Source organism: Daphnia pulicaria, chromosome 1 (genome assembly GCF_021234035.1).
Source record: "Daphnia pulicaria isolate SC F1-1A chromosome 1, SC_F0-13Bv2, whole genome shotgun sequence".
NCBI lineage: Eukaryota > Metazoa > Arthropoda > Branchiopoda > Diplostraca > Daphniidae > Daphnia > Daphnia pulicaria.
This window is the reverse complement of record NC_060913.1, coordinates 32,325,505-32,351,872: the sequence shown is the minus strand read 5'-3', so window position 1 is coordinate 32,351,872 and position 26,368 is coordinate 32,325,505. Positions and strand designations below refer to the sequence as shown.

At 39.8% G+C, this 26,368-nt stretch overlaps 6 protein-coding genes and 1 long non-coding RNA gene across 11 annotated transcripts; 6 read left to right on the top strand and 1 right to left on the bottom strand.

The window, feature by feature from the left end:
• Positions 1 to 40: 40 nt before the first annotated feature.
• LOC124340372 lies at positions 41 to 5,988 on the top strand. Its single transcript, XR_006918033.1, has 4 exons — positions 41 to 55; positions 135 to 1,348; positions 2,783 to 3,035; positions 5,436 to 5,988. It is a non-coding gene; the product is annotated as an uncharacterized LOC124340372 (long non-coding RNA).
• A 1,489-nt stretch (positions 5,989 to 7,477) lies between these two features.
• Positions 7,478 to 9,968, top strand: LOC124340356 (alpha-L-fucosidase-like). The gene is made up of 11 exons (XM_046792945.1): positions 7,478 to 7,576; positions 7,625 to 7,687; positions 7,753 to 8,077; positions 8,161 to 8,302; positions 8,387 to 8,493; positions 8,566 to 8,726; positions 8,786 to 8,987; positions 9,055 to 9,216; positions 9,307 to 9,448; positions 9,523 to 9,679; positions 9,756 to 9,968. Exons 1-11 carry the CDS (start codon positions 7,493 to 7,495, stop codon positions 9,855 to 9,857), a joined length of 1,647 nt encoding a protein of 548 aa, XP_046648901.1. The 5' UTR covers positions 7,478 to 7,492; the 3' UTR covers positions 9,858 to 9,968.
• A 619-nt stretch (positions 9,969 to 10,587) lies between these two features.
• On the top strand, positions 10,588 to 12,417 carry LOC124340308 (transmembrane protein 165-like). Its single transcript, XM_046792942.1, has 8 exons — positions 10,588 to 10,696; positions 10,809 to 10,980; positions 11,059 to 11,188; positions 11,260 to 11,479; positions 11,551 to 11,726; positions 11,782 to 11,973; positions 12,039 to 12,144; positions 12,209 to 12,417. The coding sequence occupies exons 3-8, from the start codon at positions 11,066 to 11,068 to the stop codon at positions 12,277 to 12,279; spliced, it is 888 nt and encodes a 295-aa protein (XP_046648898.1). The 5' UTR covers positions 10,588 to 10,696; positions 10,809 to 10,980; positions 11,059 to 11,065; the 3' UTR covers positions 12,280 to 12,417.
• A 385-nt stretch (positions 12,418 to 12,802) lies between these two features.
• LOC124338642 (DNA-directed RNA polymerase I subunit RPA1-like) lies at positions 12,803 to 19,550 on the top strand. Its single transcript, XM_046792789.1, has 20 exons — positions 12,803 to 13,299; positions 13,370 to 13,778; positions 13,838 to 13,969; positions 14,028 to 14,448; positions 14,512 to 14,688; positions 14,755 to 15,057; positions 15,129 to 15,261; positions 15,326 to 15,440; positions 15,515 to 16,043; positions 16,106 to 16,287; positions 16,356 to 16,641; positions 16,717 to 16,845; positions 16,913 to 17,068; positions 17,136 to 17,320; positions 17,382 to 17,760; positions 17,826 to 18,115; positions 18,173 to 18,668; positions 18,734 to 19,006; positions 19,071 to 19,263; positions 19,340 to 19,550. The coding sequence occupies exons 1-20, from the start codon at positions 12,960 to 12,962 to the stop codon at positions 19,438 to 19,440; spliced, it is 5,229 nt and encodes a 1,742-aa protein (XP_046648745.1). The 5' UTR covers positions 12,803 to 12,959; the 3' UTR covers positions 19,441 to 19,550.
• A 421-nt stretch (positions 19,551 to 19,971) lies between these two features.
• LOC124338650 lies at positions 19,972 to 22,701 on the top strand. The gene is made up of 5 exons (XM_046792800.1): positions 19,972 to 20,245; positions 20,339 to 20,587; positions 20,716 to 21,438; positions 21,502 to 21,757; positions 21,830 to 22,701. Exons 1-5 carry the CDS (start codon positions 20,120 to 20,122, stop codon positions 22,534 to 22,536), a joined length of 2,061 nt encoding a protein of 686 aa, XP_046648756.1. The 5' UTR covers positions 19,972 to 20,119; the 3' UTR covers positions 22,537 to 22,701.
• Positions 22,565 to 24,274, bottom strand: LOC124338659 (ADP-ribose glycohydrolase ARH3-like). Its single transcript, XM_046792813.1, has 3 exons — positions 23,826 to 24,274; positions 23,647 to 23,746; positions 22,565 to 23,583 (listed from the first exon to the last, which is right to left on the bottom strand). Exons 1-3 carry the CDS (start codon positions 24,046 to 24,048, stop codon positions 22,740 to 22,742), a joined length of 1,167 nt encoding a protein of 388 aa, XP_046648769.1. The 5' UTR covers positions 24,049 to 24,274; the 3' UTR covers positions 22,565 to 22,739.
• Positions 24,275 to 24,521: 247 nt separating this feature from the next.
• LOC124338666 (persulfide dioxygenase ETHE1, mitochondrial-like) lies at positions 24,522 to 26,283 on the top strand. 5 transcript variants are annotated; one of them, XM_046792839.1, is made up of 8 exons: positions 24,522 to 24,662; positions 24,842 to 24,945; positions 25,006 to 25,150; positions 25,225 to 25,410; positions 25,498 to 25,667; positions 25,746 to 25,758; positions 25,825 to 25,941; positions 26,001 to 26,283. In XM_046792839.1, exons 2-8 carry the CDS (start codon positions 24,901 to 24,903, stop codon positions 26,087 to 26,089), a joined length of 765 nt encoding a protein of 254 aa, XP_046648795.1. In that variant the 5' UTR covers positions 24,522 to 24,662; positions 24,842 to 24,900; the 3' UTR covers positions 26,090 to 26,283. The 5 variants fall into 5 exon arrangements, with proteins under 5 accessions (XP_046648795.1, XP_046648796.1, XP_046648794.1 ...); XM_046792840.1 differs by having other exon boundaries at positions 24,543 to 24,658; XM_046792838.1 differs by having other exon boundaries at positions 24,543 to 24,725; positions 24,847 to 24,945.
• Positions 26,284 to 26,368: the final 85 nt, after the last annotated feature.

The window sequence follows — 26,368 nt, the reverse complement described above, 5'->3', positions numbered from 1 at the left end:
TTGGAATGGAGTTTTACCGGTTTCAAACAGAAATTTATTCGCTTTGACAAAAACGGTAATAATGCGCAGTGACGTGAATTCCTTTTTCACCAATTGCCCAAATCACCGTCTTCCTTGTTTGCGCACATTTGAAGGGAAAAGGACGTGAGCGAGGATCGCCGCCGATGGAAGGCGACAGGAATCCGCCCAGAAACTCTTCCAAGGACGACACACTGTCTTGAAATGGGCGACTCCCAGTTGGAAAAGGCCTTTTTTTTTTCTTCCTTTCCAAATCGAGTGTCTGTGTGAAATTCCCCAATTTTTACGATAGATAGTTTCACCCTGCGGGCCATTCATGGCGATCGCTTTCGAGTGTAATATCCTGTTTTACGTCCATCTGTTCTCGTTTGTGTTGTCAAACACGGGCCGTATCTATTTTCATAACAGCACATATATACCATAAGCCATTTGAAAGCCCATCCGAGTATATATACATATAGTGGTGTGCTCTATACGCATCTGTTTTTTGTTTTCAATAAAAATCCAAAAGTCTTATGGCGGGATCTATCGGACTGTTGCGTGATGGAGCGGCTAAATCCCATCAGCGCGTCCATAAATCACCGATTCAAATTGCTGCTGCTGCTGCGGTCAAGGCGCTATATATTATATACTTTTATTTCAGGAATAAAAAAGAGAGGTAGCCCTGCGAATCAATCAATCGTCATATCCGTCCGACACATTGTTGTATACATTCAATAATGCGTATTATATTCAGCATTTCCCGCCGCCGGGCTCTTGATAGTAGACATGTGTCACACCTGCGATTCATCTTCCCTATGTATCTATTTCCCTCTGTATGGCCGCCGTTATTTTCTTTTCATGATGAAATCCACAAATGAATTCGACGCAGTCGTCCAGGAAAACTGTTGGAAACAAAAAATATAATTCGACAAAAAAACAACTCGCCGCTGCTGTGTTGACGTCACGAACCAGGATGTATAAGTTGCCGCTGCGCTGCCACTGGATTGGTGATCCACGGCCAGAATGGGCGGTTCCATATATACCCTGGTCTCTTTTTTATTTTATTTTTTGTCTCGGAGAAGAAAAAAAAAAGTTCCGATATAGCTGCTATATGCGTGTATGTGTGTGTGCGTGCGTGCTGTGGGTATATACAAAACGCGCAACTGATGGTCTCGGCTTGTTCAGTTCTCTTCCAACAGCACCACGGGAGTCGACAGTGCTTTTTAACCGGCCCCCGACGACGACTATTTCTTCTTTTCCTTTAAGGAAACTGATTTTCAACAGACAATAATCGTCTTTTCTTTTTCGGGGGGGATTCCAGCAGACGGAAAAGGTGAAAACTCAGCAGGTAAGATATGGGCAAACTATGCACAACTACCTATACTGTTAGCTATTTGATAACCACCACTCTATTGGGTTCGTTTGACGGCGTGATTTTCGAATTTTTATTTCATTTCCTCAAAAGACGGCGGGGTGTGTGTGTGTGCTTGTGTGTGTGTGTGTAGCGAAGCGGGAATTTGAAAAAAGAAAGAAAACCACATGAGTTCCAGCGCCCCACTGACCGTTGATGGGCTTATTTCTTTTCCGTTTCATTTTTGTGGAGTAAAACTCCACAAAAATAAAGTCTATAATCAGAAAAGAAAAGGAAATTGTGTTCTTCCTTATATTTTGGTGGGTGTTTCTCAAGCGTAACCTTATCTTTACGAAACAATGGCACAAGGGAGAATCTTTAAGGAAGTAAAGATACATTCATTATTATACAAGATAAGCAAATACAAAACCCAAGAAACCAGAACGGAGACTTATATTGGCCAGCAGTTCGGCCGTATGGGCCTGCCCAGGTCGTCTTGTTTCTCGTTATGTAAATTTTTATGGGTGGAAAGAAAATAAGAAAACCTTCATATACGCCTATTTGTAAGTTTTGTCAAGGGGGACTCTTGTCTTATCTCCATTTCTTATTTTGTCAAAAAATTGAAAGCCAAACAAATGAGAGACTGGGAGTGTAGAAGTCCTTGATGACCACAGTGGAAAAAGATACGACATGGCCACCTGTCATCATTTGGAAGTTGGACATGAATTTCAATGGCTGATCAATGGTCCATCGCTCACGTAACCAACGAGTCCCAAAAAAATGTTGAAAGACCAAAAATAAAGAAAACGAGTTTTCCTTTTACTAATCTTATCCACATGCTGCACGTCTGTATTCATTTGAATATCGCGCCCCGTATCAAAACAATGGCTCCACCTCTAAAGGTGTAAACAGTGTTTCGTTGTTTTATTAGTTTTTTGGCGATAGATTTTTTGGGGGAAAAATTGAACTCTCCTGATGGACGACGAGTCTATTTGGGCGTTACCGACCAAAAAGTTGCAAACTATATCTCGCTCCCTTAAAAGGATCGAAATATCTCAAGATTGCAACAACTCTTTTTACGTCTTTTGATTTTCCCGCCCTTTAACGTCTTCCCTCGGAATTAAAAAAATCAAAATTAATTTCAAATAGAACGTGGGGACTAAAATAAACACCTGGCCTATTCGTTAGCGCATCCAGATGTTTTTTCTTTCTTCTTTCCAATCAAACAAATATTTTAACAACGACACAAGTGGGCGAGAGAGCGGATCGACAGTTAGACGGTCGGAAGAGCTAGAAATCCGTACCCCAAAACGATATCCTATCCGTAACGTGATTCTCTGTACACAAAAAAGCGTGTCGTTCGTTTATGTGTTTCACCGTTGACTGCTGATCCGTTTTCTTATATTTCTTGTTTGTGTGTGTTTTTACCAGATTTCTTCGTTGGAGCAATTAACTTTGACAAAACAAGTCGGCAGACGACGGAATTTTGTAATTTGTGGGAAGGCGAAGAATGTCCAACAAGTACTTCCCCAGTTCGTCACCCGACGAAATGAACGAGAAGCCGAAAATGTCGGCCGACCAGGAATCCGCCCTGGATATGCACTTCAACCGGAACAAGACGATGCACGCATCCGACGTGGCCATTCTCTCAGCCGAAACCGGATTGTCGGAAGAACAAGTGCAGGTATTTTTTGTATTTTTTTCCCTCGTGGGTATAACTCCCCGGCCATCTCATCTGTTCGCTTTTCCCAAATGACTAAAAACTCCACAAAAACGAGCGTATAAACAAAACAACATTCCGTTTGCGGGGGAATTGGGCACATTCCTCCAGTCCACCAGCAGCAGCAGCTACGACTCAATAAACAAGTTTGGAATTTGTGTGCGCTGTTTTCCAAGTACGGCGCCTTTTCCTGGGAGTCTAAAAACAATTGACAAGATAATAATACAGTTAAAATAAAAACGGGTCACAATTCGGGTACAAAAGGAATTAATGCGAAAAGTTTAATTTCAAACCGGGTGAACTCGAATCAAATGACCCGCATTATTTTTTTTAATAGTCGAATTCAAAAAATGTCCTTTTTAATGATATGCATAATTAAAGGTGTTTTTGTTTTAAAAAATCCGGTTTCTTCTGAGAAACGAAAAACTAATTGAGCGCCGATGTTAACCAATACTATTAAATTCTGGGAGGTTTTTTAGCCTTGTGATTACACCTTTCAAGGTGACCCATGATCGTCTAAATGCGATAAGAAATTTCGGTTGGATTTTTTGGTGTGGTCGCCCCGATCACGCTCTCCCATCATGCCCATCATCCTAAAAATATAATTACAAGAAAAAAACAAAAAACAAATCATGTATCATTTCGTCACGCGGCTTCTGTTCTTTCTCCGTATTACGCCAAAAAGAAATTTCCCTCGAGGCTTTGACAAGAAAAAAAACGCCATCGTGATTATTATATTATCACGTCGTAATGCAATGCGCGCCCTCCCAACACGATTGAGCGGAGAGGCTCGTCTGAGAGCATCTAGAAGCCGCTGGAAATAATCCCGGCTTGTGGCGTGCTATGCGGTAATAATAGAGGTGGTGTGGGCAATAATATCGTCCGCTTTCATCCTCGCACGTTACGTAAAATGGTGTACAAGAGAGTTGCGTGTAGTATCGGTAAACATGTAGCAAAAACAAGCGAGGAAAAAAGCTGTCGCCTTTTTTATTTTCTGTTATTGTTGTCCTTGGCTGCGGCCAAGGTGCTGGCACACAGTCCGGATACTTTCCAATGTTTCTTTGCTTTTGTTTTTTTCCTTTTTTAACTTGGTGGGGGTTATACTGATTTTTCTTTTTGGGAAGGTAGGAAGAAAAAAAGGGGCTGTGAAGTTGTGTGTGACTGGGCATTGATGATGATCCGTGAGTCTGCAATCAAGCGTCGTTTAAAAAGCTCGTCGGCTGGGCCGGCTGTTGCCCCCTGCCTGCCAAAAGGCATCAATGTCCAGCTGCAGGGACGATTGTCTATACGTCCCCGACGTCACGTATAATGCCAAGACATTGATGGTTGTGTTTCTCTCTTGTTAAAGGGTCATCATCTCCAAGGAGGAAATTTAAGAAACAAAAACAAAAAACAAAAAAGAATTGAGAAAAGACACAAAAACGGTTCAGAATGTTAATTTTGGAATGAATCCCGTTGGCTGTATTAGATAGACCCCGCCCTTGACGATATAAAAACTTGAAATTGTGATCATTTGATTCACCGTTGCCAGGAGAAGAAGAAGAAGAAGGGTAATTTCCTTTTCCTAATGGTAATTGCTCTAAACTGGAGCTGGAACAGAATTCCAGAGCTCGGGCTTTTGTTTCTCTTTTGTAGAAAAATATAGTAGCCTAAATCTGTGTCCCCCCTCCCTTAACAACAACCACATTTCCTGAACGCTAGCAGCTGTGTATAATATAAGTCTGGAATTGCGCACTTATATTCAGGACGGGGGCGACTGACCGAACGACCGGCGACTTTACTGTACCGAAAAAATAAATAAAAAGAAGAGAAAAGTTTTCTTCTCTTTCTTAATGTATAATGACGCAATAGCAGAGTTGAGTATAAATATCTTCCTTTTTTTATGTGTGCGGAATAGGAATGCCGAAAAATAATAAAAGTTGAGCAAAATGGTTTTGGGGTCCGCTCTTTATGAATTGCTTGGAATGAGAAAGAAAGAAAGAAAAGAACATATATCCATTCGAGATTGAAGTTGAACGACTCCCTCCAGCGAATTTTGTTAATAAGAGATGCTATAGCTGCTTTCCTTTTTCTTTCCTCACTAAAACCATCAACGACGATATGTGGCTTTTTTTTCTGTACACTATATATTATGTAGGTATATAAACGTATAGTATACTGTGTGTGCAACATCATCTATTCAAAGCCAAAAGGGGTGGGAAGAGGATACCCGAAAAACACTTGGCAAAGTGGTTGAAGAGCTATTTTCAATCTTTCAGACTTTTTCTTTTTGAGCTCTTTTGTGTGTTACTTATATACCGCGTCTTTTTTTAAGATTTTTATTTTTTTTAATTTTGGTTTTGTTTTGTTTTATTTTTTCGACAGCAATGGTTCCTGTTCAGATTGGCGTCGTGGCGCAAGGAGCAGGGACTGGGACCTTTGGTCGGACGTTTATACGAATAAATGGAGGCAATTAATTTTTGGACGACGCCACTAATCAAATATGACCATCATACGCATCGCGCAAACAAAAGTCAACCGAGAGCAGAAATAATACTACAACAACCCGCGGTTACCCAACACACACACACCACAGCAGTGACCTCTATATATATGCACATACATATAACATCAACTCCAAAGTCTATATAAACCCAAATGAAAATTCAATTATATTACGACACCCGGAAAATCCGGATCGAAACTTCTTCATCAGCTCCTTTTTAAAAATTCCGAAACCTCAATCGAACATGTCTGCTGTGTGGGTGTTATTGAAATTTAACCAAAGAGACTGTCCCACACACAATTATATACGAGATCCCCCCCCCCTCACCTTACCAAACACGAAAAAACAAAAACTATTCGCACAATTTTATTCGTTTGAAAACAAACAAAAACAAATACACGGTTTCCAAAATGGTGAACATTTTTTCTGAATGAGATTTCGTCATTGATTCATCCACGTTGGAGTGTCTAAAGACGTTTTTGCTGAACGAATATTTAGACCCTTTTATTTTTGTTTCGTGCTCGTTTCTAAACTTTTGCAATCTATAAATAGGTCGGTGAGAAAAGTGAGTTTTGAAAAACTCTGGCGTTGGCGCCATTATTCATCTTGTGTGTGTTTTTGCAAGCGGAGATTTGACTTGGCTTTCATCCCGCGACATCCGTCACAATCCCCCGCGCTAACTCATCTGGTGTAGTGTCTACTACTCCGCTACTACTACTCCACTACTCACCTAGGATGTGTGTATAAATACTATAACTGCAGACGAAATAAACCTACGAGACAAATGGCTGTAGGAGATAAGAAGAAATAAAAGACAGTCTGAGATGTGGCCCATGATGGTGGGAGGAAATGACGGGCCGGAAAACGAGTCAAACTGTGTTTTCCGGTATAAAAAGGGAAAAAAGAGAAATGCTGAGAGAGTGTGTGACTCTCTCTACCTTATTGGTGAGTCCACCCCCTTTGGCCCGTTTCCTCCAGGCGTGACGTCGACTGCTGGCGGGCAATCGAGCGTGTGTACGTGGTATATATCTTGGTGAAAACACCACCAAGAGTCGCATCGTCCTATACACGATCCACGTATAGGATGAAAGTTTAAATATAGCCCTGGCGATTGCACACGATTTCCTGTTGGCAGGAAGAAGAAGAAGACGGACAGAATAAAATAAATTTCCAAAACAAAACAAAAAGGAGGGGGACTGATTTCCCGCCGACGAGTGAAGAGAGAGTGGCTCATCATGCAGCACGTCGGATCGCGTTGTAAATCAACGGAGTGACTTCTTTCCACGACTGACGTAAGGTTACGGCGGCCCATTCGTCAATCCGGCCATAGAGCCGGTCTCGAGTCGTTAAAGCACACCAACTCTGTCTCTCTCTCTAGAGCTCTTAGACTCAGGTATAGTAGGCTAGTATATAAACTTGGATGAAGTGTGGTCAAAGAGCTTCTTCTTCTTCCCCTATGGCTCTTTAAACGCGCGCATCAGCGCAGATTGGAAAAAAACTTTTGCGGCTGGGCTCCGTTTGATTTACGACGTCAGAGTCTACTCACGTCATCTTTTTTTAGACTCGCGTCTGATAGAAGAGAGGCTCTCGTCAGCCTCTCGCGACCTTGTCGAATCGTCGCTGTCTACAGATTATGATTTGTCGATTCGTCTTTCTTTCGCCCGCGACGGCCATTTTCTTCCCAAGTTAAATCAGCAAGCGACTCTTTTTCTATTTTGGATGACCGCTGATGGCCTGACCGACGGACCGAACGGCAAACTTCCAGATAGCCAATTTTCATTGACCATCAAATGGTAAACAATAGAATCACCGAAAATAGACAGACAGTCGGCTTGTTTATCTGCAGATAAATGTTATTTTTTTCTTTCTTTCTTTCAAAGAAGCGCACATTAAAGTAAAATTTTGAAATGCATCCATCACAAGCACCACCAAGCGGATGTTTCAACAACTTTGTGTTGCTCTCGAACAAAACAAACAAAAAGCAAGGTTTTTAAACTGTGACATAAGCTGTTATCTTTTCTGTTGAAATTGATATAGGGCTATAGGCTCCAGTTTATATATTTCTTTGTGCTCGAAAGTTTTGACATTCTGGTGGGGCTTTATTCGTTCGCAGGAACTCGGGGTGCAAAAGGTAGTATCAAACGTTTTATAGATGCCAAATATCATTTTTCTGATTTTTCTAACTTGGCGAGGAAGATGTGGTGCTTAGAATACTGTTTTCTGGCTGCTTTATGCATCATTACATCTATTCAACATGGAAGTTCTCAGCAGAAAATTTACCATGAAGATTTGATCGAGAAAAGTCCATATGCAACAGTCAAGTCTCCTACCATGAGCCCAAAGAATAAACCACTTGTGGCGATTCAGGGTCAAGAAAATCGCTACACACCAGACTGGGATAGCCTTGATTCAAGGCCTCTTCCTTCTTGGTATGATGATGCAAAATTTGGTATTTTCATTCATTGGGGTGTTTTTTCGGTTCCATCATTTGGAAGTGAATGGTTCTGGATTAATTGGAAAGGTATACCATAATTATCACTCCTGAATAAATTGTGTCCTAGTTATTAAATATTCCTCTGCACTTATTGACATCATTTTATTTAGGTTCTAAAAATCCAAAGTATGTTGATTTCATGAAAAGGAACTACCCTCCAGGGTTTACTTATCCAGATTTTGGCCCAATGTTCACCGCCGAGTTTTTTGAGCCACAGCAATGGGCTGAGATTCTTAAGAGCTCTGGTGCAAAGTATATCTCAATATTTTTTACTAGTTTTTATTGTTAAGTTTAATAATTATCTTTCAATGTCAATGTATTAATTTTGAAATTCAGATATGTGGTGCTAACAAGCAAGCACCATGAAGGGTATACACTTTGGCCTTCAAAATATTCATTTAATTGGAACGCAATGGATGTGGGACCAAAACGAGATTTAGTTGGTGAGTCGACAAACGTGTTGATTTCGTGAATTTGTTTGCAATATTATTCGACATATTATTCTTGTCTTACAGGTGATTTGGCGAATGCGATCCGAAAGCACACCGACCTCAAGTTTGGTCTTTATCACAGTCTCTACGAGTGGTTCCACCCGCTTTACTTACAAGACAAAGAAAATGATTGGGGAACACAAGATTTTGTTAAATCAAAAACAATGCCGGAGCTTTATGAAATCGTAAATATTTCCCTCGAGAACGTTGCCGGTTGCAGTCAGTTTATAAATAAGTTTTTTAGGTAAACAAATATAAACCCAGCGTCATCTGGTCCGATGGGGATTGGGAAACGAATGATAAATACTGGAATTCAACTGATTTCATTGCTTGGTTGTACAACGATAGTCCAGTGAAACAGGAAATTGTGGTAAATGATCGATGGGGTAGGGGTGCGACTTGCAAACACGGAGACTTTTACACTTGCACCGACCATTTTAATCCAGGTATTTCTCTTTTACGCTTCCGCATTTTTACCGTTTGGCCTTGATGTTGTTTTAAAAAAAATTAAAGGTACTCTTCAACTACACAAGTGGGAAAATTGTTTGACTATCGATCGACAATCTTGGGGCTTCCGACGTAATGCTGTGCTATCAGACTATAATTCGACTCCCGATTTATTGAAAGAAATGGCGACGACAGTAAGTTGCGGGGGCAATATGCTCCTCAATGTAGGTAATGAAATCGTATTTGGTCTAAGTTTTTTTTTAACGCTAAATCGTAAAAGGCGATACAGGCTCAAATACATTGATTTACTATCTCCAGGCCCTACACATTATGGACAAATTCCTCCAATTTATGAGGAGAGACTTCGTCAAATAGGGCAATGGCTCAATATTAATGGCGAAGCAATCTACGGCTCTCGACCCTGGATTTATCAGAACGACACCCGTACTCCAGACATTTGGTAAAACATTCCGTATGAGCATGTATTGGACATTTGAATCTGACACCCAAAGCTGTGTTCAAAATTTCAAATAGGTACACAAAAGGAAAAGGATCTAAAGAGCTGCTGCTTTCAGATCCCGTATACGCAATAGTCCTTCAATGGCCTGAAACTGGCGTAATTGAATTGACGGTTCCAACTGCCTCTGCTTCAACCCAAGTCAGTTTTCTTGGCTATCCCGGTGAAATCAAGGTAATAATTTGTTCTCTGTTGCTCAACCCTTAATAGGGTGACGTTAATTGGGTTGATTATTTATTTTATATTCCAGTGGGGGGTTACTTCTCCTGGAATACAAGTGAGATTTCCATCCAAATCAAAAGTATCCAATGATTGGGCATGGGTCCTTCGGCTGGACAATTTAGTCTATTGAAATAAAAATTTGCCTGATGTACTTTTTGTTATCAACAACAACAACAAAATCTAATATGCCCATTATACAATGTTTTCAAAAGCTTAATTATTAAGTGATAATGAACACCAAGGACCAAGTAAATATTTCATCTCATTTAATCTTGAAGGATCATATAACATAATTATCCGAAATATCGCGTTTTCTAATCTCGGGTCAAGTCCGGTCAACGCCCGAGACTATTTTCTTGCTAATTGAGTTATCAGTTCTATAACGCGGAAATTGATTAGTATTTGTTTATCGCTCTATAGGCCTATAACTGCCCCTTTCCTATGCAATTAAGCGAGAAACCCGTATTGGTTTAACCATGGGTATGGAAAGATTTTCTCTCCATATGGAGAGGGTATGGGTATATACCCATGCCCGTTTGAGTTTCTAGAATGTGTTCCAACATAATTGAAAGAAGCTTAGCTTCTAATTAGTGACGTTCAGCTGCTATGGAATATTCTCTCTTCTTCTCAGCGAACACGGGAAATATTCAAATATCGCATTGAAAATGCAAGAAAATTTGGACAGTGTATCACTTATCACACGTTAGACGTTACAACTTACAATTAAATACGGAGCACAATTCTTTATGTTTCTATAGTCTAGAGCTTTATCTAATAAAATTCCTGCTAAAAAATAAAAAATTTGAAACAGTAAACAGAGAAATGCAGAAAGAGCAGGAAAGAGAAATGTGAAAGAAATATTGACAAGTATCATGCAACGCTGTCCAGAAAACAGAGACCGCCCACTTTTCACAGACAGCCGATGAGCCGAAAGCAAATCTTGACAACGTATACAAAAGTCTCATAATGGTAAAGTACCACTCGGTGTATATCTGTTCTCCTTCTTAATATTAGATAAAAAGTTCAAGCTATCTTTCATCGATCGTTAATTGATAAAGCTGTTTTTGTTTTCGTAAATTAGGTTAGCTGGATCAAGACACTTCTCCTATTCCTTTATTGAAAGGAGAATCTCGAGTCTTAAACACATTGCCGGGACGTAGGAATTTCCCCCCCTACACTCTTTAAAATAAAGTGACAGTTCTTTTTCAAGTGTGATAGAAACTGTGTTAGCATTAACTGTCACAATTTAATTGGTAAGAACCTGACATATCATTCGAATGAGATTTTAGTGAGACAAATGACATGAATTTTGCACTTTTTTTCCTAACCAGGATCAGAATGGCTTTTTCTTTAGCTAGAACACAGTGCAGATTTTTGCTGTTGTCCATTATTTTTGCATTACTTGTGTTTCAAGTGTATGCAGATAAAGAACCTCATGAAGACAGCAAAGAGGACAATTCAGTAAAAAAAAATAACTTTTGTATAATGCTAAGCCTATTATAATCCAAGATGTATGTATTTTCCGTTTTCAGATAGAAAATGGGAAAAATAGCAAGGAGATTAAAGGAACTGAAGCTCCTATGAATGATCTGGGATTTGCTCATGCTTTTTTAGCTTCTTTATCAGTTATTATTGTATCTGAACTGGGTGACAAAACTTTCTTCATTGCTGCTATTATGGCAATGAGACACTCACGCTTGGTTGTGTTTAGTGGAGCAATTCTTGCTTTAGTAATAATGACTTGTATTTCAGGTAAACACATTTTTTTGTTGATTTGAAAAGGAAAAAGACTAACCGCAATTTATGATTTTGGTCAAAACCAGTTCTTTTTGGGTGGGTAACAGTAATTATTCCAAGAGTCTATACCTACTGGATATCAACTGCATTATTTGCTGTGTTTGGCCTCAAGATGTTAAAAGACGGATACTCTATGTCGCCAAATGAAGGGCAAGAGGAGTTTGAAGAAGTACAATCCGACCTGAAAAAACAAGAGGATGAGGTAATATCATTTGAATTGCTTGATGAAATCATCGCCTAAATTTTTTACATCTTAGGAAAATGAGAAAGAATCAACAAAGCTTATAGACGAAGAATCGGGAGCTACATCAGTGCATCAACCTTTGAGTCTACGTCAGCGGATATCTGGATACATACCCAAAGTTTTTTTGCAAGCTTTGACACTCACATTTCTGGCTGAATGGGGTGATCGTTCCCAATTAGCAACTATTATTTTGGCTGCAAGAGAAGTATGTCGTCGAGGTGTTTTTTGCTAAAGTTATGGATCGATTTAATTAAATTTATTTTCCTTCAGGATATTTTTGGTGTAATGCTGGGAGGCGTTTTAGGGCATAGCCTGTGCACCGGTTTAGCAGTTTTAGGCGGCAGAATGATTGCCCAGAAAATTTCTGTCAAGACAGGTAATTTAAACAACAAATTTTTACGATCAATTAATTCAATTAAAAAACACTGTTAAAATTTTAGTGACGCTCGTTGGTGGAGTGGTGTTTCTCTTATTTGCTGTGTCGGCACTTTTTTTTGATCCCGAATCGTAAATTGATGATCTGCCATCGCAAGTATACTTTTGGAGTTTCAAAATGTACAGGCCAATGTTTGTTAAAATTTTCTCCGATAAACTCACTAATGAATTGATTAAAAGAGCCCGAAATACAAATTCTGTTGTTTTCAACAAACGATATTCTATTTTCATTTCAAGTTTTAAACAAACAATCCGAATATGCTGACAAACAATCAGAAAGTTTTCAGAGCTGTTTAGATATAGGTAAATCGATCTCTATTGAACCGGAACCCGAAGTCGTTATTTTCTAATTAGATCTATTGAAAATATCTACAATGTAAATGTTTAGTTTGCTTTTTAATTTATTATTAGTGACGAACTATTTTTAAGGAGTAGACTAACTTAATTTTAAGGGGCTTCCAATTTTTCTCTGATTATTTAAGCATGGAAGTGGAATTAAACAAAAATTTCAAGTGAACGGCGGGAATTTCGTCATGTCATGTGTTGATAAAAATTGTCCTCACAGATGGCACTCATGGCAATTATTTGATAGGTTTTCGTCTGCTCAAACAAGTCTCTTCATTCGCACGTGGTTTAGCCCGGTTTTCCGTACGTCTTCTATCCCTTCCTTGCAGAATCTTGCAGATTTGAAACGGCTGATGGTGAAGAGACAAGTGTAAATTCGTTTTTGTATTTTTTTCTTGTCATCAACTTAAAATGGCGCAAGAGCGTAACATTCATTACTATCCGGAATCCGTGACTTTTGGGTTTCACACTGCCCATGATATAACTAAGATCAGTGTAGTGGAAGTTACCCAAACTGATACTTTCAATGCACTTGGTCACCCAATTACAAATGGCTTGTATGATATGAAGATGGGGCCCTTTAGTAATGATGCTGGGAAATGTCCTACATGTAGCTTGGGGATGTTGCACTGCCCAGGACACTTTGGTCACATTGCTCTCCCGCTACCTTGCTATCATCCTCTGTTCTTACGAAATGTGGTGGCAATCATGAAAATGACCTGCCCTGTCTGCAAGACATTTGCGATCCCTGGTAAGGTGCTTTCTGTTCCATAACTTACTATGCTAACCAAATACAATTTTGTGTTATCTTTTCATTACAGAGAAAGACAAACTGGTATTGGTGGGTCAGCTCCAACTTCTCAAGTATGGATTGATAATAGATGCACATAATTTGTGGCAAAAGGCAAAGCCCACTGTGGAAGATTATGATGAAGATGAGGGAAAGACAACACAGCTTAATGAAGAACAACTCGAAGAACTGCGATTGAATATTGAGGAGGAAATCAAAAGGGCAAAAGAGGATGCGGGGATTACCTGTGGTGATAATCCTCCACCAACAAGGCATGTGGAAAACATGAAAATGGAGTTTCTGAAACTCTTCATGCTCAAGTTTAAAACCGGGAAGAAAAAGTGTGCTCAAGGCTGCAAAGGTGGATTTGAAAGAATCCAACAATATAGATCTCGCATTGTTTACTCTCTAAGGCATGATACACCCACAACTTCTTTAGGGTAAGATTTTCTTCTATGTGTTTAATTTTAACTTAATAACTCTTCGACTGAATAATTAGGGGGAACATGATGATCAATCCGGTTGAGTTCGAAGAAGATTTGGAAGACGAAGATGACGTAGAAGGTAAAACTCCATCAAAGCATAAAAGGAAGCCGAGGGCAACGATGTATGTTACCCCCAAAGATGCAAGGTACCTACGCTTGTTTCATTTATGATGAAAATAGTAACTCTAAGGCAATCCTGTACAGAGACCTGTTGCGACTATTATGGGAGAATGACAAGGAATTGTTCGGACAGATGTACCCCGTCTTATTCAAAACCAACATTGATTATCCAACTGATGTGTTTTTTCTTGAAGTAATATCGGTGATGCCTTCAAAATTTCGGCCCGTAAACATCGTCGGAGGTATAATGAGTGATAATAAGCAGACAGCCGTCTTACGCAAAATAGTGCAGGACACTTACGTAGTCAAGACTGCGCTTTTTTGCCATGAGCAGAAAACCATGGACAATGTTCCCGAAGATTCGAAGCGCTTCCTCAAAAGTTTGCAGGGAGAAACTCTTTTGGAGAAACTGCAAACAGCTTGGCATGCACTCCAGGAAAATGTCAACATGATAGTGGACGCGTCTATGAATAAAGATGATAAAAACATGATTGGTTTTAAACAGGTACCATCAGTTACGATCCCTCCAACCAGCTAGACTTTAAATAAATTTTTACCACAAATTTAGATTTTGGAGAAAAAGGAAGGGTTATTACGTATGAACATGATGGGGAAAAGAGTTAATTTTGCGGCTCGTTCCGTAATCACACCCGATCCCAATTTGGACGTCGAAGAAGTCGGCGTTCCTGATTGTTTTGCGAAAAGGTTAACGTTCCCCACCCCAGTAACATCATTCAACGTTTGTGTAAGTTTCAGATGTAGATAGTTAACCAAATGGGACCCATATAATTTCACAACTGGCCTATTTCAGGAAATGCGCGATGCCGTGCGTAATGGACCCAACGTTTGGCCTGGCGCAACGCACATCGAAGAGAGCAATGGGAAAAAAATCAACCTGAACCCCAATGACGAAAAATCACGAGCGGCCATTGCCAAAACCTTGCTAACCCCTTTCGAAGCTAGTTCTCAGGCGGCGGTTTATGAGAAAGGCGGCAAAATCCGTACTTTATTCAAACCTAAAATTGTGCATCGTCATTTGAAAACGGGCGATATAATGCTTCTGAATCGCCAGCCCACTCTGCACAAGCCCAGTATGATGGCTCATAAAGCCAGGGTAAGTTTTTAATTTTTCTGGCAAAACTATTATAATATTACTATAATTAAAATTTAATTTTTTCTTTTTAGGTGCTGATGGGGGAGAAGACCTTGCGGCTGCACTACGCAAATTGCAAAGCATACAACGCTGATTTTGATGGTGACGAAATGAATGCACATTTTCCTCAGGGTGAAGTAGCTCGTTCTGAGGGATACAACATCGGTATAATTCATTTTATGTTTTTGTACAAATTATTTAATTGTATCTAGCTTGTCATCCTTTCTAGCGGCTGTACCGCATCAGTACCTCGTGCCCAAAGATGGAACTCCTCTAAGTGGGTTGATCCAGGATCATATGATCGCAGGAGTGAAACTCACGATGCGTGGACAATTCTTTAACCGGTTAGCAACTACTTCCCAAATCCAAGATATATCTTGTAATTTTTAAGATAAATTAATTTTTACTTGTATTTCAGAACCGACTACCAGCAGCTAGTTTTTGCTGGCTTGGGCGGACGAGAATATGATGGTAAAACTAAACTTTTGCCTCCCACGATACTGAAGCCGGTCGCCCTGTGGTCGGGCAAACAAATATTGTCCACCGTTATCATCAATCTGACCCCCAAAGGCAAAAAGTTGATCAACATGGATTCTACAGCCAAGATTAGCGTCAAGGACTGGCAAACAGTACCGGCAAGAAAATGGGAGGGAGGTGGTACTGAACTACAAGGGAATAGCATGACGGAAAATGAAGTTGTCATCCAACATGGAGAGCTGCTGGTTGGCGTACTGGACAAGATGCATTATGGAGCCACTTCATACAGTCTCGTCCATTTGTTTAATGAGCTTTATGGAGGTCAGTATTCGTGCCGACTTCTCTCGTGCTTCGCGCGCCTTTTCACGACATACCTTCAGCTGAAAGGATTCAGTTTGGGTGTCGAGGACATCTTAGTAACTCCTCGGGCTGATAAAAAGCGCAGAAAGATTCTTAAGCGACTTGAAACGGTAAGTCGTTTGGACCCGTTTTACATTTTATTACCCCTATTAATTGTTCAAAATCGAATTAGGTTGGAGATGGTGTTGCTACTAAAGCTGTTGGTGTTACCCCTCAAGAGGTTGAGAAAAGTGGAATGGAGATTGTGAGGAAGAAAATGCAAGAGATACATTTCAGCCAAAATGCCCTTAAAAAAATGGCCATCGACAGAGAATACAAGGGTGTCACTGATCAAATTAACAACGAAGTAAACAGGCAAGTTTTTCTTTTCTTTTTGTTATTTTAAAATTCACATTTTAAATGAGTTCGTTGATGAAAACTAGGGCCTGCATTCCTGGAGGATTGCATAAACTGTTTCCGGATAACAACTTGGCGTTGATGATTCAGTCAGGCGCCAAAGGATCTAGCGTTAACGCTATGCAAATTTCTTGCCTCTTAGGCCAAATTGAATTGGAAGGAAAACGGCCCCCTCTGATGATATCAGGGCGTTCTCTGCCGTCTTTTGTCGCCTTCGACACATCGCCTCGAGCAGGAGGCTTTATCTCAGGTCGTTTTATGACTGGCATTCGTCCTCAAGAGTTTTTCTTCCATTGCATGGCCGGTCGTGAAGTATGTAGTACCCGTTTTTTTCATTTTCATTTATTTGCAATCTTTCTTAATTGCTATTGTTTATTGTGTCTGTAGGGTCTTATCGATACAGCTGTAAAAACGTCTCGAAGTGGATACCTCCAGCGTTGTCTCGTAAAGCATTTAGAAGGAGTGAGTGTTGCTTACGATGGTACAGTGCGCGATTCCGACGGACTTGTTCTGCAGGTATATTTTATTAGTGCATGTGCTGTGCGTTAATCTAATCCATTCGATCCTCTTCTCTATTAAACAGTTTCTTTACGGGGAAGATGGACTGGACATTTGCAAATCGCAATTTCTCAACGACAAAGGCATTCCGTTTCTGGTAGCCAACCGCGATTGTGTCCGTTTGATTGAACCAGTATCCGATGAGTCGGAGCAGAAAGAAGTGGATCATGCTAAAAAACTGGTAATATTTTAGGTTCTTATTTCTTTGTCTTTTGTTTGCTTATAGTTACCGTTTCTGAACCTTTCAGGTGAGGCGTTGGCTTAATAAGCATGGATCGCTAAGTAAAGAAAAGGTGCGAAAGTCTGGGTTTTTGAACTATTCCTCCCAATGTGGGATCAAGGACGATTTTGAAAAAGGGAAAAATGGTCGCACTTTTACCGCCTTTGAAATTGAACAGGCTTGGATAGCGTTGTCTGCCGAAGAACGGGCGAAGTAAGTTACTATAGAATTTTATTTATTGTTATTTTTTAACTCTATGAATGATTTTTTGCAGATACTCCAAAAAGACTGAAAGCCCACCTGATCCTGTAAACGCTAAATTTTCCTTTACACGAAATGTGGATGTGTTTGACGAGCAGCTAAACACGATGATGTCGCGCTACCTTGATCGTCCAGGCGTGCCCATTGGAAAGAAAGAGCTGACGCGACTCGTTTACAATAAAGCAGTTGCGGCCTCGTGCGAACCAGGGGAGCCGGTGGGAATGTTGGCTGCCCAGTCGATCGGTGAACCCTCAACCCAAATGACCCTCAACACTTTCCACTTTGCCGGTCGTGGTGAGATGAACGTGACGTTGGGTATCCCTCGATTGCGTGAAATCCTTATGGTGGCTGCTGCAAATCTCCAAACTCCGTCGATGGACATTCCCATATTGGTAGAACTTTTTTTCTCTTTTACAATTTGTATTCCATTTAACGATTTTTGGAAATGTTTATTCAGGGTAAGGGACCTAAAGCCCTACGCAAAGCTGAAAAACTAAAACTCAAGCTGACTAGGGTTACGCTTGCCGATGTCCTAGAGAACGTTTATGTAACCGAGGGATTGTCAATCAACGAAGGTGAAAGGGCCAGGATTTACGGACTTAAATTTAATTTCCTCCCGCATGCCTCCTACAAGGATCGTTTCTGCGTTAAACCAAAACAGGTTTTGCATTACTTCGAAAAAACCTTTCTTCCGAGAATTCTCCTGCCTAATATCAAGAAGGAAGCTGAAGCACAGGGAAAGCAAAGGTAACTTTGTAAAATATTCAACATAGTTTCTTAACTTTACCCCTTCTTCGTTTTTAGCCTTTTTGAGTGCAAATCAGCTGTCCAACCTCGTAAAGCCAATGTCAAAGAGGATGGGGCAGAGGGTGCTGGTGAAGATGGTGAAGCCACAGCCAATGGTCGTGCAGAAAAAGATGATGAAGACGATTTCGATGAAGGTAGCAACGCAAATGATGATGATTTTGCGACACAACGCGCCAAGGACGCTGACGAGCATGAATATGAGGATGAAGATGAAGCAGATAAGGAACCTGTTAACGAAGACGGTTTTGAAGACGAGACTCCGAAACCTAAGGAGGATGCCGAAGGAGAGGAGACGGATGATGAACAACTCAATGAAAAAACTATGAATGAAGAGGATGCTGCGCTCGACGTAACACCTTCAAAAGAAGAAATGGATCAGGAAATGGCCGAAGCGTATGAAACGCATAAACTCACTGTGATCCAGGAACATAGTTGGATCTGTGATTATGATTTCGATAGCACTGGATTCCTTAGTTGCACAGTCACGCTATCGGTATAAATAATAAATTTTCGCGACTAATTTCTTGCCCTGCAAGTAATATATTTTTTAATTTCCAGGTTCCGCTGTTTGTCGAAAAGGTGGATCTATCAAGTTCTTTAAAAAAGTGGGCCGAGTCTTCTGTTGTGCACCACGTGATGAAAATCAAGCGTGCTTTTGTTGTTGCCCCGGAGTCTGATAATGGCGACATCATTATCAAAACAGACGGTGTTAACATTCAGGCTATGTTCGATTACGCCGGCATTCTGGATTTAAATCGGCTCTACACGAACGATATTCACGAGGTGGCCAAACACTACGGTGTCGAGGCTGCCTCCCGTGTAATCGTCAAGGTATATCTGTTATTTTACTCGTGATTTGGACTAATGCCTTAAAATTGTTCCTTTGAAACACTAGGAAGTGAACAACGTGTTCAAAGTGTACGGAATCACCGTAGATCATCGCCATTTGAGCTTGATTGCAAGTTTCATGACATCAGGCGGAAGTTACCGGCCGTTCAGCCGTCACGGAATGGCCGACTGCACTTCGCCGTTTCAACAGATGAGCTTCGAAACGGCTACGGAATTTTTGAAGAACGCCACGCTTCAAGGTAAAGTTTAAGGCTGCACCCCTGATTACTTGTCCGTAATTTGCCTCATTTTTATCATTTTTTTATATTTTGTTAGGCAAAACTGATTTTTTGAAGACCCCATCTTCGCGTCTCATTATGGGACTTCCAGGTTGCGAAGGAACTGGATCTTTTAATTTAATGGCTAAGCTGTATTAAAATGGAAATTAAATGAGAATTGAACAGAATCATTTAATTTCATGGCTAAGCTTTGGAAATTTAATGGAAATTACATATAATGTTTGAATAAATTTCAAATTGAATCCGAATTTGTTTTGTTCAAATCATTTTGCCTTTGATAATTGAGTCCAAAAAGTCCATAATAGAATAATATGCCGTTTTTTTTTTCTTTTCTATTTACATTACGAAAAATAAATAATAGTACATGTTTAGATAGTACTTCATAGATAATAACAGATGAATCGAGATTTGAAGATTGGATCAATCATGGTCATCCGGTCTTCTACTAAAATGCTTTTTCAAAATTTTCCCGGTCTTTTGTCGACGTTGCAATCTTCAAAATAATGACAACTTTTTGAGTCGATTCAATTTTTACTGACTGAATCTGAATCACTTTTTCGCGAATAATTAAAAAATAATTCTATGTATGCTAGAAAATCATCTTTTTAAATAAAATATAACACTTGGTACAGCTATTCGTTATTCCATAATTCAAAGATTGAAAAATTACCTTATGCTTTGTCAACCTTGAAGCTCCGACTAAATGTTGACTGCCTGACTGGTAATTTTCGACGAACAAGAGAACGAGTTAATAAGTTTGCCTGGCTAGTTTTCCAATTTGTAAAAGGATCCAATTGCCAAGAAATATTTGTTTATCATGCCGAAAGACGTCGAGGAAAAGAGTAGTTCTAGTAACTCGCTCGTCCAAAGTATTGATAATAATGAAGAAGATTTAGACGAAGAAGGATGCTGTCGATGTTGTCATTGTGGATCCGGCCAAGAGGTAAGAAGCGACAAGCAAATTTGTCGATGCTGTTGTTTGTTGTCAGAAATTTTCAAGAAACCTATCATACTCAAACGTTTCATTGTTCTGTAGGATGTTAAAAATCAGAATTACTTGAAGATGAGAGAGCACCTTCAACAACGGTTGAAAGCAAAAAACCTTTCACATTCAGCGTGTGATTCATCAACTGGTTCTAGAAGTAGCTCATCAAATTGTAACATTGATGGCTATGCTGAATTGGATTGCCTGGTAAAATACATTGAAGGACATAAAGCCCCTCAAAAGATTGGTCCCCATAATCCAAAACGAGCTGCCAAAAAGGCTCGACAAAAGGAAAAAAAGGTAGTTTTCCAGCTTCACAGTAATTCTTAATTTGTAAATAATTTATTTCTTTGGTCATTTATGTGGAAATTTTTTTTAAATCACATCTTACTGGCTCCTTTTAAAGTAAATTTTTTTTCCTTTTCCAGCTAGAGCAAAAGAAGGCAGAAGAATTGGCCACAAAACAAGCATTAAAGAAGCCCACACCAACTTCAGTTCCTTCCAAAGTTTCTCAAGATCGAGTACCAAATGGAATGGTGCGAATCACGCATAATCCGCTGACCAATTCTGCTGTGATTACTCCTTTGTATGGACCCCTTGAACCTAATCCTTCCTACTTGCAGCAGCCACTGGGACTCTCTCAGCCAGTGAAAATGGCTCCTCCTTCAAACCCAGTGTCCATTGATCCTCCCAGACCTAACCCAGTTGTAATCCCAAATACTGGTTCCAACTCTGTCCAACAACAGCAGACCTCCGTTTCTGGTTTAGCGAGTAGCCCCTCCACATCTTCACAGCCGCAGCAAATGGTTACTATTCGCCGTGTCATGCAGCCCAACCTCAGCGAGCCAGTCGTCACTGTCACACTCAAAGGAGAAACACCCGACAATGACCGAGTCCTTTTTACTTTAATCAACGGACAAGTTCTTCCTACGGACAAACCCGCGACTTCCAGCTCTTTGGCTGTTAATTCGACTCTTCCGTCTCCAGGATCCACCATGCCTTCTTCTAGAAATGTTGAGCCAGTTTCCGATTCGACTCCCACTCAATCTAGGAAAAAGCAGAAGAAACAGGAAAAGAAAAAACAAAAGAAGCTACTGCTAAAGGCTGCTAATAATACTGAGTCAATCGCTCAGTCTCCCAAAATCGATCAAGTATTCATGTTAGTTTATGACTGTTAAATGTGTTGATTACTCACGCTTTAAAATCTTATTTAGATGCAAAATATTGTAACTCCTCAGTATCCAAGTCAGCAGCAGGACTTCACTCTGGATAATTTTCGGTTACCACCGGGTATAACTCTTACTCGGGTGCAAGGTTCTCACTCTCCAGTACATCCTGAGCTTCCGATGCGGATGGTAGATCGAACCAAACGAGAAAACAGCTATTCTTCAACTAATACTTCGTCACCTGGACCCAATCCAATAATTGTGACGTCACCTCTTAGCGCTCCTAAAACAAAGGAATCTTTGGGCAAGTTTTTCTTTTTGTTTTTGAATTCGACAACAAATTTAATGAAAAAAAAAATGTTTATTTTAATATTAGGTTCTCTAGGGGGACTTGCGGCACCAAACGTCATTGTGGTTGATACTCGTAAAATTCAACAGCAGCCAACAATTCCTCAGCAACAGCCGAGAGTAGTCCAGACCTGTAGCGTAGGTGTGCAGACAGGAGAAGACGACGGAGATGAAGAGTTATTCCCTAACGGGGTAGTTTTAAATAAACAACAAAGAAAGAAACTTCGAAGAAGAGAAAAATTGCAAGAGGAACAAGCTATTTTAAACCAGTTGGCCGACCTGCAATTGGATCCTTCCTCCAAGAAAGTGAACGACAGTGGCAAAAAAAATGGAACAGTATCTACTAAATTACTCGCCAACCAAGTCAAGTCAGTCCCGTCTCAGGCAGCTGGAAGAGGGAAACCAACCAATGCTACTAACGCCAAGAGTACAACTAGCAGCGGAACTTGCACGACAGGAGGGAAATCTAGTTCGAAGAAGAAGAAAAAGTCGCGTCCATCAGCCAGTGCCCAAGCGAGCGAAGATAAATGGGAAGAAAATGTTTTCGTGCCTAAGTCAGATTTGGATTTAGAAGGAGGAGACCTGGATGATGACGAAAGGGAGTTGGAAGCCTTTAAGCGTTTCTGCTTTAACACAGTGCCGCCGGAGCGAAAAGAAAAGGTTCGAATTCACCTCAACGTCAAAGACATTTTTGGCAAGAAGTCAAATGGCCTTCAAATGACTTCCTGCAAGTAACAGTTAAATGGAATGAATAAAGCGAAGGTTGAGGGAAAGGGAAACCATACGTGTATTTGTACAATTGTTTGTTGGAAACAAAGAATCCTTCGACCAGTGGATTAATGGTGATCAGCATTAAAGTAGGTTGCCAGCCACGTCGGTATTACACAAATGTTTACCCTATTTTCTGTTGAGTTTGAATTTAGTTTTAAGTCATTGAGCTATTTCTCCACTGCTTGATAAAGACAATCGGCCAATTCGATCGCTTGCTCGACTCCCTCGGCTTCACAGTGGGAAAGAAGAACTGGAGGAACAGCCTCGTGTCCATAGTAGGCACCAGCAAGTGCGCCTGTCATGTTGGCAATTGTATCTGTGTCTCCACCTAAACTGATTGCGTAACGGATGGCTCTTTGAACCGGACTTTCACTGGATCCACCAGCACTAGCCGAATCATCTTTGGCTGAGCGCAGAAAACTGTAAATAGCTGTGCAAACTGATCCATAGGCTGACACAAAATGACCAAGAACGTCGACAACTTTTTCTGCACTGACTGTTGGGTTCTTCAGTAAATGGCGCATTTCTTGCAGCTTACGGACGTAGGAGCTTTTTGTCATGTTGATAGTCGTACGCCGGGGTTGGCTACTGTTATGAAGAAATGAGTTAAGCATGCTGGGCTGTTCTTCATTTTTTTCTATTGTGGCCATCTTCTCTTGTAGATAGAGTGCAAACTGATCCACATCTAACGGAACAGAGCTATCAGAATGCAGAGCTTTTTGAATGGCCAAGCACTGGAGTATGGCACCATTGTATCCTAATTCATTTGCATGAGTAATCAAAGATGACTTGTATGCAATATGCATGGCTTCCTCTGCATTTGAGTGACAGAAGAGAGCTATCGGTGCAATTCTCATGGCCGACCCGTTTCCATATGAACCACGACCTGCGTAAAGCAGTCTTCCAGGGCCGTAAGGGTCCTTGCAGTCATCTCTCTTGAGAGCTTTGAACACATCTGTCATGCTACTTGCATATCCTCTTCTAGGATGAGCATAAAATTCATCAACAAACCTAGATAAGTGAAAAACAACAAAGAATTATGAAACTTTCTAGAAGAAAATATTGAATTCTTACTTTTTAGCCATGTCTTGAGGGTCAAATCTGTTCTTGTTGATCAATGATTGAGCAACGGAAAATGTCATAGCTGTGTCATCAGTATAGGCTTTATAAGGTGCTACAATAAATTTTAAACAAATTAACTGCTGTTTCAACACTTTGAAAATACATAAAAACACTATTTTATATGATACTACCTTTTAGGTTGGAGTCGTGTAATTTTTCAAAATATGAATTTAGAACTGACTTCGAGATTGGCCTCTCCTCCCCTTCAAATGGTTGACCAAGGCAGTCACCTATCAAGGAACCAAGCATACATCCACGAAATCTGCTAGCTAGACTAGGGCACTTTCCGGCAACAACATTTTTTCCGTTTATGATTTCCTCACTTTCGGATGTTTCCGTTGTCTGTTCTGACATTGTCTCGTTGGCACTTCGAGCCCTGAAACCAATCAACGAGTGGTCTGAAACTCTGAAAAGGATTTTCGAAATATCGAATTTTTCAATATTTCAAATCAAGCAATAAAACTGTGGTTGACAGTCCTCTATATAAAACAAGTGAACGAAATACTATAAGTCCAACAATAGTGGAATTGTGTGTGGAATTCCGAGGATATCGGTATTTTCCAACTTTTCACCACTAACAAAGTCGGAACGGAGAAACAGTTGAATGCTTGTTCCACTAGGTGGCTATTGTTATTGGCCGGGAGCAAAATCCAGTTATAAAGCTAGGAAGTTGAATGTTGAAACTGAAACTGTTAGAACATAACAGACAGAAATCGCATTAATATAATTTCAAATTGATTTGATTCATACTGAAATAGTTCGTATTTTGAAACGCCCCTTATCATAATCCAATATTAGCAGAGAATTAGTCTTATCTTATAGTACGTTTGCTGGTTAAACGTTTTTTAGACTGCGTGCAGCAAATGTGTCAAGTCACGTCACGTAGGCTAGTCAATTTTCATTTCACTGAAATAGCACAACATCCTCGGTCGGTATCTCATTCGAAGGACGAAGAAGGGGACGAGTAGGTACTTCTATAAAGCTCACGCGGTCACACGCATTTCACGATCATTGGAGTGCAGTTGTGTTTTGTAAGGATAAAAAATAATCAAAACATTTAAAATGTCTGTGTTTTTAGTTGGAAGATTTTGTAGACAGATTGTTACTCACAATTCTCAGATCAGAAACCCTTTTGTTTTGCCCTTAGTTCAGTCTTTTCACCTGTATACTGGTAGGCCTTCCTGTGTTAACCCACTTGTTAACAGCATGATTCAGCAAATTTCAGTGTCAGAAGATTTCTTCTTCAAACAGGCAAGTTACTTAATTTTATATTAGAAATGTAACTATTTGATTGTTTTTGTACTTTTGAAGTTGTTTGACAGAGTGAGCTGCACCTATTCATATTTACTGGCTGATGTTAAATCAAAAGAAGCTGTTTTAATAGATCCAGTGATTGATTTGGCTGAAAGAGATGCAAAGGTAGTTGATAACTTGGGGTTGAAGCTGAAATATTCAGGTGAGCATTTTAATTTGTATTTATAATTTTTTTCCAAACAGCATCAATAATAGCATTTGATTTTTTTAATTCAGTTAACACCCACATGCATGCAGATCACATTACTGGTTCAGGTGTATTGAAAAAGCTTTTGGTTGGCTCCCAAAGTGTGATCAGCAAGGCAAGTCAAGCTCTGGCTGATAAATATGTTGAGCATGGGGACATTATAGAATTTGGCCCTCATAAATTGGAAGTAAGATCTACTCCAGGACATACAAATGGTAAAAAATAGTTTAATTTCTTTTATGGAATAAATAAAATAATAACTCTAAAATTATGTATTCTTTTGTTTTTGTGAATTGCAAAAGGTTGTGTTACATATGTGTGCCATGCGCAAGGAATGGCTTTCACTGGTGACGCTTTACTTATTCGAGGTTGCGGCCGCACTGATTTTCAAGAGGGGAGTTCAGAAACTTTATACGAATCCGTACACAATCAGATCTTTTCCTTACCCGAAAATTTTCGATTGTTTCCAGGGGTAGGGCCTATTATAACTTGCTCATATTTAAAATGATCTTTTTCTTTTATTAAATCTTATATATTTTTTTCTTTCTAGCATGATTACAATGGTAATTAAACTCCTATTGTTGTTTCGTGAATCCAATACATTTTTTAAATATTTCTTTCTGGGAAAGGCATTTTGGACACGACCGTGTCGGAGGAAAAGAAGTTCAACCCGAGGCTCACAAAAAGCAAAGAGGAGTTCGTTGAATTAATGAAGAATTTAAATCTTCCTTACCCAGCACAGATAGGTATTCAAAATTTAAATTTGAAAAGGCTTGTTTTTAAATAACGCATTTATATTCTGCAGACAAAGCGTTACCTGCCAACAAAGTTTGTGGACTATACAACTTGCCTACCGAAATGGAAGAAAAATTTAAATCAGTTTTGAATGTTTAAATTTTGTTTGCTGTAGATAATAAGCCTCTATATAATCTTATTCCAAACATTTATAGCTTTACCTCATATTCCTTATATTTAGCGATTCATTGGTGGAAGAAGCAGTGATGAATTATCATCTTTACTACTACATAATTTAAATGGCACAAAATAAAACAATTTCATTGACATTGAATATATGATGAAACACTCAACCGAGTTCTAATATTATCAATTATTTTGAAAAGATAAGTCGGGGTTCGGGGGTTGTACTTTTGTAGAAATTCCAAGGGAGTTACT

What these genes read in the sequence shown, in the direction of transcription:
- LOC124340356 (XM_046792945.1), top strand. Translation starts at nt 7,493, where the DNA reads ATGTTTCAACAACTTTGTGTTGCTCTCGAACAAAACAAACAAAAAGCA. An exon ending in CTTAAGAGCTCTGGTGCAAA is followed by an intron (nt 8,303 to 8,386) that starts GTATATCTCAAT and finishes TTTGAAATTCAG; the next exon opens with ATATGTGGTGCTAACAAGCA. An exon ending in TGCCGGAGCTTTATGAAATC is followed by an intron (nt 8,727 to 8,785) that starts GTAAATATTTCC and finishes TAAGTTTTTTAG; the next exon opens with GTAAACAAATATAAACCCAG.
- LOC124340308 (XM_046792942.1), top strand. Translation starts at nt 11,066, where the DNA reads ATGGCTTTTTCTTTAGCTAGAACACAGTGCAGATTTTTGCTGTTGTCC. An exon ending in ACAGCAAAGAGGACAATTCA is followed by an intron (nt 11,189 to 11,259) that starts GTAAAAAAAAAT and finishes TTCCGTTTTCAG; the next exon opens with ATAGAAAATGGGAAAAATAG. An exon ending in TTATTTTGGCTGCAAGAGAA is followed by an intron (nt 11,974 to 12,038) that starts GTATGTCGTCGA and finishes ATTTTCCTTCAG; the next exon opens with GATATTTTTGGTGTAATGCT.
- LOC124338642 (XM_046792789.1), top strand. Translation starts at nt 12,960, where the DNA reads ATGGCGCAAGAGCGTAACATTCATTACTATCCGGAATCCGTGACTTTT. An exon ending in CGATGGACATTCCCATATTG is followed by an intron (nt 17,761 to 17,825) that starts GTAGAACTTTTT and finishes ATGTTTATTCAG; the next exon opens with GGTAAGGGACCTAAAGCCCT. An exon ending in CCTCCCGTGTAATCGTCAAG is followed by an intron (nt 19,007 to 19,070) that starts GTATATCTGTTA and finishes TTGAAACACTAG; the next exon opens with GAAGTGAACAACGTGTTCAA.
- LOC124338650 (XM_046792800.1), top strand. Translation starts at nt 20,120, where the DNA reads ATGCCGAAAGACGTCGAGGAAAAGAGTAGTTCTAGTAACTCGCTCGTC. An exon ending in AGTCTCCCAAAATCGATCAA is followed by an intron (nt 21,439 to 21,501) that starts GTATTCATGTTA and finishes AATCTTATTTAG; the next exon opens with ATGCAAAATATTGTAACTCC. An exon ending in TAAAACAAAGGAATCTTTGG is followed by an intron (nt 21,758 to 21,829) that starts GCAAGTTTTTCT and finishes TTTTAATATTAG; the next exon opens with GTTCTCTAGGGGGACTTGCG.
- LOC124338659 (XM_046792813.1), bottom strand. Translation starts at nt 24,048, where the DNA reads ATGTCAGAACAGACAACGGAAACATCCGAAAGTGAGGAAATCATAAAC. An exon ending in ACACGACTCCAACCTAAAAG is followed by an intron (nt 23,747 to 23,825) that starts GTAGTATCATAT and finishes AATTTATTGTAG; the next exon opens with CACCTTATAAAGCCTATACT. An exon ending in CCTCAAGACATGGCTAAAAA is followed by an intron (nt 23,584 to 23,646) that starts GTAAGAATTCAA and finishes TCACTTATCTAG; the next exon opens with GTTTGTTGATGAATTTTATG.
- LOC124338666 (XM_046792825.1), top strand. Translation starts at nt 24,757, where the DNA reads ATGTCTGTGTTTTTAGTTGGAAGATTTTGTAGACAGATTGTTACTCAC. An exon ending in AAGATTTCTTCTTCAAACAG is followed by an intron (nt 24,946 to 25,005) that starts GCAAGTTACTTA and finishes GTACTTTTGAAG; the next exon opens with TTGTTTGACAGAGTGAGCTG. An exon ending in TCCTTACCCAGCACAGATAG is followed by an intron (nt 25,942 to 26,000) that starts GTATTCAAAATT and finishes TATATTCTGCAG; the next exon opens with ACAAAGCGTTACCTGCCAAC.